The sequence below is a fragment of the Eptatretus burgeri genome, chromosome 17, assembly GCF_056783735.1.
Source record: "Eptatretus burgeri isolate ZD-2024b chromosome 17, Ebu_testis_v1, whole genome shotgun sequence".
Classification (NCBI taxonomy): domain Eukaryota; kingdom Metazoa; phylum Chordata; class Myxini; order Myxiniformes; family Myxinidae; genus Eptatretus; species Eptatretus burgeri.
Window position 1 is genome coordinate 24,557,046 of NC_140977.1, and position 14,276 is coordinate 24,571,321.

Consider the following 14,276-nt stretch of genomic DNA (forward strand, 5'->3'; position numbering starts at 1 on the left):
AAAGTAAAGTTTTTTTCTTATGGCCCAATTGGTTTTTCTACCAACCTAAATGAAGTGCGACTTTAATTTCCCTTGGTACAAAGTTGACAGCAGTTGTATAGTATTGTTAACCACTAATTTTTTGGGGGGTTCAACAAGTCAACAGGTAATATGGCTTCGGGGTAATTGGGTTTAGATTATACTGGTTATTTCAATAGTATACGTTTGCAATAAGTGTATGACAGGCAGTGCCAAGTTTGTTTTAGTGAAGGCACAAACACCTAGCTGAGCAACCAGTGATGAAAGTTAAATGTGTGTATATGTATATGTATATATATATATATATATATATATATATATATATATATATATATATATATATATATATATATATATATATATATATATATATATATATATATATATATATATATACATACATACATATATATCTTTCTAACCACTGACTGACTAACTGATATTAAAGATCAGTACCGTCCGGGTGACAGAAAGCTGAAATTTTTTGTGCCGATGGGCATCGAAGTGGGTACACCAGAAAAATTCACAGAATTGTCGGACAACATCCATAAATGAAAAATTAAATGCAGGTGAGCGACCCGACAATGGGGCAACAAGGATCGTATGCTTACACAATGTAGGCACACCCCACTAGTATGTATGTATATATATATATATATATATATATATATATATATATATATATATATATATATATATATATATATAGTTACGGCTGTGGAAATTCGCATTACACCATGAAGGGCCCGTAGGTGAGATATCTCTAATTACATGTTTAGTTAGCCCCAAATCCGTTGTCTCGAGGGAATTTATGATATTCATTCGGGCTGCGACGCTTTGAGTTAGGCGTTATTCTGTTATATCTTTATTTTGAACCAACCACGTCTCAACCGCCATCACACAACAACCACCAATCACAACGCCGCTTCACAACAACCAAAACTACACCTGCCTCTCAACAACCACGCCATCCTCACCACTCTGCCAGCAACCGTCAACATCTCCATGAACACAAAAGGGGAACAACAACAACTCCCACCCCGATTTCCCTGGTAAACAAGAATGACGGTTGGAACTCAACTCCCACCCCGATTTCCCTGGTAAACAAGAATGACGGTTGGAACTCCCACCCCGATTTCTCGAGTGGAATGTCCCCCCCCCCCGCGTGCTGCGAAGGGAGGGGCGGGGTGCCGGGGAAATAAAAGGGCGCACGGAGGCGCCGCTGAGAGGAGGTCAGACGAGTTCAGATCAGGGCAGTCGGTGAGAGTGTCAGTGTCAGTCGGCGGTTCATGGTCTTCTGCCCATCTGGGTCTTGGAGAAGCAGTCCGTAGAGCGACCCGCTCGTTGGAGCTTGCAGTCGGTGGAGAGTCCGGACGTCGCGGAGGGGACACGGACTGGAGGCGCCGCTCTGCCAGCTGTGTCGCGCAGACCTGCGCGTTCGTACAAGGAGCGCCGGAGAGAGCTCGCCCACCATCGCACCGCGAGGGTGCAGGTAACCTGCAATGGTCTCGTGGGACTCATTCGGTCTGCCAAGTCCCACACCATAAAGGCCCACGGGCCCCGTCTGCCCCCTTGTCTATGAGGGTGGCTTCTTTCCTTTGCTTTTGAATAAATGTGTGTTGGCGCCGTCTGTAAAGTAGAACTGTATAAGTGTTGCCGTGTGTATGCGTATTCGGTTTAACTCTTGCTTTCGCTTTACATGTGCATTTTGATTATTGTGGCTGTATATACGTGCTTTCCGTGTGCCGCGGAATAAATGTGCATTGTGTTGAACTGTTTTCCCGTTTCGCTTCGTCTCCTTCCTTTTAATTGACCCTCCATCCTGCTTCACGTAAAGAGTTCGTAGTGGGCTGAATACGCCCGATAATTAATCGGAACCGTCGAGGCCGACGATAACACCGCTCGGTTATCACTGTAGCACGGAACGGACCGCTTAAGCGGTTCGTGTCCGGAGTCGGCCTGTGGCATGGTGCGATCGCCCGGTCGACCATTCGCGCAGCTACTGAGGTGGATCGAATTTGGCGAGCGACCCTATCCTGCGCGGGTGGGCAATTGGCACGATCGTGGTGAGATTAAACCCCCACCCGTGACTCGCTCCCGGCGTTGGTCCGAGAGGGTCACGACTGAATTGTCCGTCCGGTGGGCGACGTGCCGCGATTCGAGTCACGTGGCCGTCCACACGCCGGCGGGCGCGAATTCGCAACTATATATATATATATATATATATATATATATATATATATATATATATATATATATATATATATATATATATATATATATATATAATATATACACATACATCTCGGAATGTGAACCAAACATTGATTGAAAGCTTATGACATGGTATTTTTGATCACTGATTGCTATTGCAGTTAGTCACTGCTCGAGTTGGTGAGAGCCCAATGTCTGAAATTGGCATTTACGCAAAATCCTTTGCAATTGACATTCTCGATGTGTGCCCCTCGATGTGTTCAGAGAGGCGTTGATCGTGACCCCAAAGTTCTGTTCAAATTTCTTGTAGGTCTCATGTGGCACTGCCTCGAGGTAGTCTGACACCTCCTACTTCAGATCATATGGTGTGCCATGGCGGTTGGCATAGACAGAGTCCTAGGCAGCCCCCAAGAAACAGTAGTCCAGATGATTCAAGTCTGGGCTATGGGGTGTCCAGTCATGAGCGGTACCCAAGGCAACGAGGCGGTTTCTGAAGAGCTGCCGCAGGAAAGTGATGAGGTCACCAGCGGTATGTGTGGGTGCACCATCCTGCATAAACCACGTCGTGCTGAGCTGGTTTGGGGGTGACCCTTTGGGCAAGATCATTTTTGAACTTCTGGAGCACGGCCCGGTAGCACTCTCTGTTGATCGTCACTATCCTGCTGTTGTCATTCTCAAACCAGTAAGGCCCTAGCTTTCACCATCTGGCATTGAAGGTGCAGAAGCATATGACCTTAGGCCCTTTCAGGTACCTCTCGGTGATCTCAGGTGGTTCTGCCCCCCAGAAAATGTAGTAGTTTTTGATGGCACCGTTCAAGTGGAAATGGGCTTCATCACTGAACCAGATCAGGTTGATCCAGTTTGTGTACCGCTCCATCCTGTCACTGAGCCAACTGTACATATCAGGTCAACCTACACATGTCATATTGACTCAGTTTATGCCGAATAGAGATGATGCATGAGAAAAGCTTCAGTTCCTTAAGGCCCTGTCACACCTTGACGATTTATCCAGCGTATGCTGACGTATGAAAAAAATTGTCTAAAACGCTGGCACACGTCGAATACGTTATGGGTAAGTTTTGTATACGTTAAGAGCACGCTGGCATACGTCGTAGTACGCCGAGCTCGTCGACAAATTTTAACATGGTTGTAATTTTTCGACGTATGCCAGCGTATGACTCACGTTCCACATACACTGCCATAAGTTGTAGGCACGTTATGCGATCGTTGACACACGTTACTTGTAAGTTACTCATAAGTCGAAACACGTCGAGGTAATGTTTAGCATACCTGAAACTTATTTCTAACCTATGAGTAACGTGTTGTAGGCACGTTACGCGATCGTTGACACACGTTACTTGTAAGTTACTCATAACTCGAAACACGTCGAGGTAATGGTGAGCGTCAGTGTTCCAGACTCCCTGTTTTTTTTTTTTAATTTTTAATTTTGCTTTTTTATTCGGCATGAAGGTGATGTTGACACTTCTATTTCTAGTGCGGTTATAATATAATATAATTAATAGGCTGCCGCTCAACGATTTAAATCATAACTGCACTAGAAATCAAAGTGTCAACATCACCGTCATACCGAAGAGAAAACAAAACAAACAAAAAAAAGGAGTCTGGGACACTGACGCTAAACATTACCTCGACGTGTTTCGACTTATGAGTAACTTACAAGTAGTGTGTATCGACGTGTGTCAACGATCGCGTAACGTGCCTACAGCTTATGGCCAGCGTATGCGGAACGTGTGTCGTACGCTGGCATACGTCAAAATTTTCAACATGCTGAAAATTTGTCGACGTACTCAACGTACTATCGACGTATGCCAGCGTGCTTCAGCGTGCTCTTAACGTATACAAAACTTACCCACAACGTATTCGACAAATTTTTCATACGTCGGCATACGCTGGCTAAATCGTCAAGGTGTGACAGCGGCTTGACACTTCGATGTCTAGTGCGCTAATGATTTGAATCGTCGAGCCGCAGCCTTTTAATAGGCTACGCCACGTGATTGTCGGCGATACGCTGCCGCGCTATGCATAAGTTCGACTATCGTTGGGCATAGGTTGTGAACGCCGACAACATGCTCAGCATTCGTTGATATAAGTTATCTATATGTTATCGAAACGTTCTGTGTACGTTACTAATACGTTATGCATACGTCCAACTAGTTATGAATATGTCCAAAACTGGAAAAAAAACATCAATAGTTCAGCGTATGCCAGCGTTTTACATACATTTTGATACCTTGCCATATGCTGGCTAAAACGTCAAGGTGTGACAGGGCCTTTAGTGAGGATACGCTAAACTGATGTTGGTTTGATGCCTAGCTCCCAGGAGTGCCGGCGGTGGGACTTCTTGGGACTGTCCACTGCAGAATCCCGCACGGCGTTGATGTTAGCTTGGCTCTTGGTTACTGAAACTGGCCTGCCACTGTTGCCTTTGCTCTGGTTGTGCACTGTATCCTTGTGCTCAAAATGTTTCACAATACGTTGAATGGCACAATTTGTGGGTCCATCACGTGTTCTGAGGTCATATTCCCGGCAGAACCTCCGGCGGTTGTCTACATATTATTTAGTCTCATACCACAGAGCCACCACATTTGTCTTCTGCTTCACTGTCAATGGCATAGTTGAGGTACTGAGCTAGAAATCACAGGGAACAAAAACCATGATAACACCACCAAACCCTGAAAAGGAAAACGGTATAGGTCAAAAAACAAAGAAATGACAGGAGGTCAAAGTTTCATCAATCTCTTTGAAACACCCATATAAATTGACTCCTCCCATGCTCTTCCAGTCTAAAAATCTGCATAGAGCAACCATGAAAGGCTAACCAAGGTAAGTCCTTTGCTGTTTCAAACCCTTCCCGGACATTCACAAATAGTACAGACATGACAATCCCAATGCTACACAGACCCTCAGCTGTTGAACCGGTTTCATCATTTGGCAAATCATCAGCGACAGTGCAGACAGAAATGCAGATGAATGAGGCTCCCGAGCACGTACCACATGTAAACGTCAAATGCGGTCAACATATAAATGAAAAATGAAGATCAGCTCTTACCTAAACAATTAAACCCAGGTGGCTGGGGTTATATATATATATATATATATATATATATATATATATATATATATATATATATATATATATATATATATATATATATATATATATATATATATATATATATATATATATATATATATCTTGATAGCAACGAAAAGGGAAAAATCGGGAGTGATCAAAGCGGCAATCTGTTACCTATACAACACCCAGATTATATATATATATATATATATATATATATATATATATATATATATATATATATATATATATATATATATATATATATATATATATATATATATATATATATATGATTTTCAGTATTAGGCTAATATACATATTGCCTCATAAATTTATTTGCATATTTTAAAATGTCTATGGAGGAGTATCAGATTTTAATGGATGGAAGTCTTGATTGCAGGAAGTCTTGTGGAATTCGGGAATTTTAAATGTATAATTGGAATCATCTTGTGTACGTCCTGTCATCTTCAGGGTGTCGCCCATACACATTTCCACCATGTGAGCACCACATTAATGGATCTCGCCCACAATGTTCCAGTGAGCGTGGAGACACACCTCAGTGCAAACACATGTGCAGCCGAGGCTACTCGCCCTCATATGAAAAGGACAAGCACTTTGGTAACTTCATTTTTGCCTCATTGTGATGTCTCCACTAACCTCCCATGGTCTTTATTCACCATACTGTCTGCTCAATATAAACCTCTTGTGTCATTTACCTCTACCATTACCACGTTCTTGGATGGAATTGCACCGCAAAAAAAAAAAAAAAAAGTGCTACCTGTCAAAAAACAAAATTCACTTTGACATTTCAACTGCAAGTTTGACCTTTTATCAAGAGCTCACTCTTCCTTGAGCCTATAAATTGTATAAACATAAAAGTATGCAATGTGTCAGTCAGATCTGGGTGGAGTAAGCAAGCTAACCTTTTTTTAGGATCGTAACAACTTCCTGTAGCTTACAAAAGGAAAATTAACAATTGTCACTTGCAATATCCTGCTTTATAGACAACTGCTTGTAACTTGCTTTATATGTTTACAACTTGTTGTTGTAACCTGCTTTATAGAAACTTAACTTTTATGATTAATTAAAGATCCAAATCGTTTTTTTTTTTCTTTACCCTCAAGCAATGGCCCCTGGTCCTTACACTGTCTACTCTGGTGGAAAAACTCCACTGCACCTATCTTGTCCACACCCTTCATTATCTTAAACATCTCCATCAGATCCCTCACAATCACCTCCTTTCTCATGTTTAAAGTCCCGTCTTCTTCAGCTGCCCCTCATATACCTGAGTCTAGTTAGGCCCAGAATCAATCTAGTAGCTCAACATTGTACCTGCTGTATGGTCGCTATGTCTTTCCTCAGATGTGGTGACCAAAACCGAACACGATAAGTCTCACTAAATTCCTCCACATTATTAACACCACCTCTTTTGATTCACAATTGATCCCCCTCCGAATACAACCTAAAACCCTATTTGTTTTACCTATAGCTGCCTGGCACTGTGCTACCTGCTTACCCTCCCGTATCTATTACCACCCCCAGATCCTTCTCCTGTGTGACGTGCTCAAAAATTTCCCCTTGCATCATGTAATCTCTATTTTCATTATTCTTACCCATCCACAGCACCTTGCATTTCTTCATGTTAAACTCCATCTGTAAATCTATTAAAGTATCGAGTTTTCTGAATGTGATCACCCCTTCTCGGCTGTCTACCTTACCTCCAAACTTGGTGTCATCTTCAAGTTTAGAAAGCAGACTCTTAACCCCACTATCCAGAGCGCCAACTCAACCACATTATCCAAATTATTGATTTCAATTTTAACTGGAAAGCATCTGAAAATGCAAAGCCTGTCCGTGTCCACTTTGTACTTGAACTAAATTTGATGAAAACGCCAGTTTAAAAAAATTGTACATTTTCATTTGTGTTCTCCACAATCACATAATTAAGGGTTGTTGAAGATTTGATGATAAAAGCTCAATTGGTAAAAAAATGTTACGGTCTGGACATACACACTGAATCTCAATGGTAAACAAGGATTTCGATGAAAACATTTATGGCAAATTTACCACTTTAAGAATGACGTCAACCTTACAATCCTTTATTCCCCATTGGGAGTCAGATGAGATGTGCCAAGTTTCAAATTTTTATGATCAGGGTTTCAGAGATATAATGTTTTAATTTTTTGCGTTCAATCCAAGATTCCTGCCATACCACCTGACCTATGACGTCACAATCACAATTCAAATATTCTCCATGGGGGGGATGGGGGGGGGTTACTCCTACCCTGAAAATTTTGTGTCAATCAGACAAGTGGTTGCTGAGAAGAAGAAAAAAAAAAAAAAAACAGCGAAAAAAGGCCAAAAAAAATTGTCGAAGAATAACAAACAACAAATTATTAAAACAAAATTATTAATTTGTCTTCTCCATATTCTCATAATAAAGCTTTGTTGAAAATTCGATGTCAAAAGCTCAAATGGTAAAGTTATGACACACACACACACACACACACACACACACACACACACACACACACACACACACACACACACACACACACACACACACACACAATTGCAAAACCCCATCTTCCACTGTGCAGGGGATGAGCTCACAATAATGGTACCAGTAACTAATCCCCAAGTTATCTCACAACTTAAAATCTCCCAGCTAGACATCCTCTCACTCTGTTTCCTATCACTAATCCAGTTTCCATTCCAATTAGTTACCTCAGCTACTCCACAAGCCCCTTCACCTTGGTTAACAACCTCCTATGTGGTACTTTATCAAATACTTTCTTAAACTCTAGAAATACTATGTCCACCGCACTTCCCTCATACACCCAATCAGAAACTGCTTCATAGAACCCCAATAAATTTGTTAAACATTATCTCCTTTTGGTAAATCCATATTGACTCCTTTCAATTAGTTTGAAATTATGCAAATTATTCCCTATCTGTTCCTTAAGTTAATGTCTCCAACACCTTCCCTACCAATTAAGTCAAGCTAATAGGTCTATAGTTCCCCAATTGTTCTCTGGATCCTTTCTTAAGTAATTGTTTTACATTTGCTATGTTCCAATCCTTTAGTACCTGTCCTGACTCCGAGTTGTTGCAGTGCCTCCAAAAAAGTATTCCCACCACTTGACTTTATCACATTTTGCTCTTTCAACCTGATTTTAAAATTGATTAAATTTTAATTTTTTGTCACTCATCTACACAAAATACCCCATTAAAGACAAAGTGAAAACATGTTTTTAGAAATTTTTACAAATTCATTAAAAATTAAAGGCTGAAATGTCTTGCATCAATAAATATACTTTGTAGTCAACACTTTGTGGAAGAGCCTCTGGCAGCGATTACAGCTTCGAGTCTTCTTGAGTCTCTCTGTATCACCTTTACACATCTGGATTTGGGGATTTCCTTCCATTTTTCCTTACAGAATTGCTCAAGCTTTATCAAGTTGGATGAGGAGTGTTGGTAAACAGCAATTTTCAAGTCTTTCCACACATTCTCAATGGGGTTCAAGTCTGGGCTTTGACTGGGTCACTCAAAGACTTTCACATTCTTGTTCTGAAGCCATTCCAGTGTTGTTTTGTCTGCATACTTGGGGTCATTGTCCTGTTGGAACGTAAATATTCACCACAGTCTTGGGTCTTTTGCACTCTGAAGCAGGTTCTCCACAAGGATGTGCCTGTATTTGGCTCCATTAATTGTTCCCTCGATCCTTACAAGTCTCCCACTGAAAAGCATCCTCATAGCATAATGCTGCCACGACCATGCTTCATGGTAAGGATGGTGTTAGATTGGTGGTGAGCTGTGCTTGGTTTCCAACAGACGTAGCATTTTGCATTCAAGGCCCTGTCACACCTTGACGATTTAGCCAACGTATGCCTGACGTATGCAAAATTGGGTTAAAATGCCGGCACACGTCAAATACGTTATGGGTAAGTTTTGATAACATTAAGAGCACGCTGAAAAACACTGCCATACGTCGTAGTACGCTGGCTTTCATCGTTGTACTTTGCGGTTGTCCTCAAATTTTAGCATGCTTGAAATTTTACGACGTATGCCAGCGTATGACTCGCACGTTCCGCTACGCTGGCCATAAGTTGTAGGCACGTTATGCAATCGTTGACACACGTCGACACACGTTACTTGTAAGTTACTCATAAGTCGAAACACGTCGAGGTAATGATTAGCATACCCGAAACTTATTTATAACCTATGAGTAACGTGTTGTAGGCACGTTACACGATCGTTGACACACGTCGAGGCACGTTATGCGATCGTTGACACACGTCGAGGCACGTTACTTGTAAGTTACTCATAAGTCGAAACACGTCGAGGTAATGCTTAGTGTACCCTAAACTTATTTCTAACCTATGAGTAACATGCTTTGAACCTATGTGTAACGTACCTCCAACGCATATTGACGTATGTAGACGTATTTGATTGACGTCTTCCGGACGACCACAGAACTTGCTGAACATGTTTCTAATTTACAGCTACCGTATAATGGCGTATTGGCAGCGTTTAAAAAAAAAACAAAAAAAAAACTATAACTTCCGATATTTCGTCACGTGCCGTTACGTCACGTCCGATTGCCTCTTCAGTTTGCTCATGTCTTATTCTTAGTTCCTCCTCTGTGAATATTTTCTGTTTCAGGAAATTGTCACGTTGACGTCGAAACTTAAAAGCAAATGTCAGAATATATTTTAAAATTCGTGATAGACTAAAAAAAAAATAATAATAATAATAAAAAAACAACAACAAAAACAACTTCAGATATTTCGTTACGTGCCTTCACGGAGCCAAGGAGAAAAAAAAAATGTGCCTTGACGGAGAAAATAAGTTTCGGGTATGCTAAATATTACCACGACGTGTTTCGACTTATGAGTAACTTACAAGGAACTTGTGTCAACGATTGCATAACGTGCCTACAACTTATTCCCAGCGTAGCGGAACGTGTGAGCCATACGGCGAGTACGTCGTAAAATTTTCAGCATGCTTGAAATTTTACAACGTACTAAAGGTACCACGAAATATGACAGGGTACTTCATCGTTTTTCAGCGTGCTCTTAACGTATACACAACTTACCCATACCGTATTCGACGTGTGCCAGCGTTTTAAACACATTTTTCATAGGTCGGCATACGCTGGCTAAATCGTCAAGGTGTGACTGCATGGTTGACACTTCCAATTTTCAGGCGGTTATGATTTAAATCAGCGTGCGGCAGGTTTTTAACAGGCTACGCCACGAGTTCGTCGGCGATACGTGCAGCGCGCTATGCCTAAAGGCCCGGTCACACCTTGACGTTTTAGCCAGCGATGGCAACGTATTAAAATGTATGTAAAACGCTGGCTTACGTTGAACTTTTGATGTTTTTTTTTAAAGATTCGGACGTATTCATAGCGACTTGGTCTTATGTATAACGCATTGGTAACGGACACAGAACGTTTCGTTGTGTTATAGATAACTTATACCAACGAATGCTGAACCTGTTGTCGGCCTACACAACCGATGCCCAACGATAGTCTAACTTAGGCATAGCGCGTTGCACGCATTGCCGACGATGTCGTGACGTAGCCTATTAAAAGGCTGACGCACAACGATTCGAATCATAACTGCCGTAGAAATGGAAGTGTCAACATCGCGGTCACACCTTGGCGATCTTGCCAGCGTATGCCGACCGAAGAAAAATGTGTCTAAAACGTTGGGGCACGTCAAATATGGTATGAGTAAGTTTGGTATACGTGAGTACAACGCTAAAGTACGCTATCATACGTCGTAGTAAGTAGAGTATGTCAAGAAATTTTAAACATGTTCAAAATTTTACGACGTACTCGGCGTATGACACACGTTCCGCATGCGATGGGGATAAGTTTTACACACGATATGTGGACGCTTACACACGTCCACAAACGCTACTTATAAGCTACTCATAAGTCGAAACGCGTCGCGGTAATGTCTTTTTTTACGCGAAACATTTCTAACTTATGTTTGACGTGCTTTGAACCAATTCTTTACGTAGTCCCAACACACATCGACGTATGTAGACGTATTCCAATGATGTCTTCCGGTCGACAAAAAAAAAATGAACGTGTTTCTAGCTTACAACTGCCATATAAAGACGTGTTCCCAGCGGTTTTGGGAATTGGTATATAAAAATGGTGTTCATAAAAGGGGAACCCAACAGTGTTTTCGATTCCTTTTTGAGTCGATGTCCATGTCAGCAGTAACAGTATCAGTATCAGTATTAGTATTAGTAGTAGTAGTAGTTTGTTCATGTTGGCAGTAGTAAGTGAGTGTGAGGGGGAGGGTGTGGGTTATGATGGATCGTCCTTGCGTTTAACGATTTAAATGATAAACTCAACGATTTAAATGGCTGCATCTCCACTATTGAAAGTAGACGCTTGCGCTCAACAATTGGATTTTTTTACACTCAACGACTTTTAAACTGTACCACTCAACTATTTTCATTGTTTACAATGAACGATTTAAATTGCTGTCACTCGCCTTTGTTTTTTGACACTGGAGTTTGGAAATTTGAAGCGTTTCTTCTGAACGTGTTAAAACACTCAAACTCGACTATTTTAAATAGACGCTGCCGATGGACAATTGGAATCATAGCCAAGCTAGACATCGAAGTGTGAACATCCTCGTCATGCCAAAGAAAAGTTTGAAGAATGCTGCAAATAAGTGTCCTGGCCGTGGCCGTGGACGCTGACGCAAGGACGATCCATTATACCGACGTCTTTCAGCCTATGAGTACCTTAAAAGTAACGTCTGTCGATGTGTGGCAACGATCGCGTAACGTGCCAACAACACGTTAATCATAGGTTAGAAATAAGTTTCGGGTACGCTAAACATTACCTCGGCGTGTCTCAACTTATGATCAACTTACAAGTAGCATGTGTTGACGTCTGTCAACGATCGCAGACCGTGCCTACAACTTGTGGCCAGAGCAGCGGAACGTGTGAGTCATACGCCGGCATACGTCGTGAAATTTCAAGCATGAAAAAATTTGAGGACAACCGAAAAGTACAACGTTTAAAGCCAACGTACAACGACGTATGGCAGTGTTTTTCAGCGTGCTCTCAATGTTATCAAAACTTACCCATAACGTATTCAACGTGTGCCAGCCTTTTAGAAAAAAAATTCAAAAATCGTCATACGTTGGCTAAAACGTCAAGGTGTGACCGGGCCTTAAGTTAAACTATCGTTGGGCATAGGTTGTGAATGCCGACAACAGGCTAAGCATTCATTGGTATAAGTTATCTATAAGACAACGAAACGTTCTGTGCCCGTTACTAATATGTTATGCATACGTCCAACACGTTATTATACGCCCAAAACTTAAAAAACATCAATGGTTCAGCGTATGCTAACGTTTTTTATACGTTGCCATTTCTGGCTAAATCGTCAAGGTGTGACAGCGCCTTCAGGCCAGAGTTCAATTTTCGTCTCGTCAGACCACAGAATCATGCTCTCAGTGCCTTTCACATGCCTTTTTGCAAACTCCAGGCATGCTGTCATGTGCCTTTTTTCTCAGGAGTGGCTACTGTCTGTCCACTTTCCCATAAAGCCTCGATTTGTGAAGTGCTTTTAAAGTCCCGAGCTGTTCGTAATGCTATGTTGGGTCGTTAGCATTAGTAATGCTAACCCTAACCCCAACAGTTCTCCCAAATCTGGGAGAAATGGAGCAGGTCGGTGTTGTCATACAAACTGAGATGGTTTCATGCTACACCAATAGCCAAAAGACCTTAAGGTTGCCAGACATTGGACGAGGTTTGTCCGAAATACCCGAGTATAGATTGGGCCGATAAAATGCTCACTTTTGTGCCCGGAACCTTTTGCAGAGCACTGTTATGAAACAATGGAGATGGCTAGATGTTGTGGTTATCCACCGTGATTGAGAGAGGATGCCATCCCTGCAATTAAGCAGAAGAAACAGCCATCGTTCAAATCTGTCAAACAATCTCTACCCAGATACCAGCACATGTACACAGGTGATTTGAGCGGTAAATCAAACACCTGTGTTAGTCTGCTGATGACTGATCTCACCTCACCAACAACCCACAATGTCTAACACCTCTTCTCCCTCCACTGGGGTAGGACATCGGCACGCTACTGACACGACGGTGGGACATGGCATTAGTTTCATGACATTAGTCCCACCGGCACGACGGTGATACTTCATTAGTTTCAACCAAGATAATTTGTTTAAGGAGAGTTTTAATGCTTAATGCTGCTCCGACTGAATACATTGTATAGTTCCGTAACTTGTATTTTCTTTTTTAATGTCATTGTCATTAAAAATTATTGCTTTTATTTATAAATTGATTCAAAACTCAAAAAAATGCACATGATCATTATTTGTGCAATAACCAATATCCCAATGAAGTGCTCATATCATACACAGGTAAGAAATAGCACTGTCCAGAACACATCTCCATTGCAGCCATGTTATAATTACCTTATTCAGTGCTGTTTTGATTAATGCTCTGTTTTCAGCAACACGTTAATCAAGATGGTACGTCCTGTAAATATGCCTACTCTCCACCGTACACATTTTCTCCTTGAAGATTGTCCATTTCTCTAATGCAGACCACAGATCCATTAACTTTACCCAATCCAAATCTCCCAATCACTTATATCATCACAGTTTCTCCTCTTAAAATCCAACAGCTTTACACTACTATCCCAAACTTCACGTCAAACAATAGAGTAGCGTATATATACATACATACATACATACATACATACATACATACATACATACATACATACATACATACTGTGGCTGCTTGTTGCTCTCCCACCTCCACCTTCTCCACCATATTGAGATCATTACTTGAAAGGAGGTCAAACACTGCATTTGTCCTCACGGGCTCATCTACAAACTGGGTTAACCAATCCTGCTTTATGTCGAAAAAATTTTT

General features: G+C 41.4%; 1 protein-coding gene across 3 annotated transcripts in view; it reads left to right on the forward strand.

Annotated features, from left to right (window-relative positions):
* CTSB (cathepsin B) overlaps nucleotides 1-14,276 on the forward strand; it is a 58,562-nt gene that overhangs the window by 32,402 nt on the left and 11,884 nt on the right. For all 3 annotated transcript variants that reach the window (XM_085862372.1, XM_085862373.1, XM_085862374.1), the window contains exon 7: nucleotides 5,804-5,950. In XM_085862372.1, coding sequence (XP_085718498.1) covers nucleotides 5,804-5,950 — 147 coding nt within the window. The remainder of the gene's footprint in view (nucleotides 1-5,803; nucleotides 5,951-14,276) is intronic.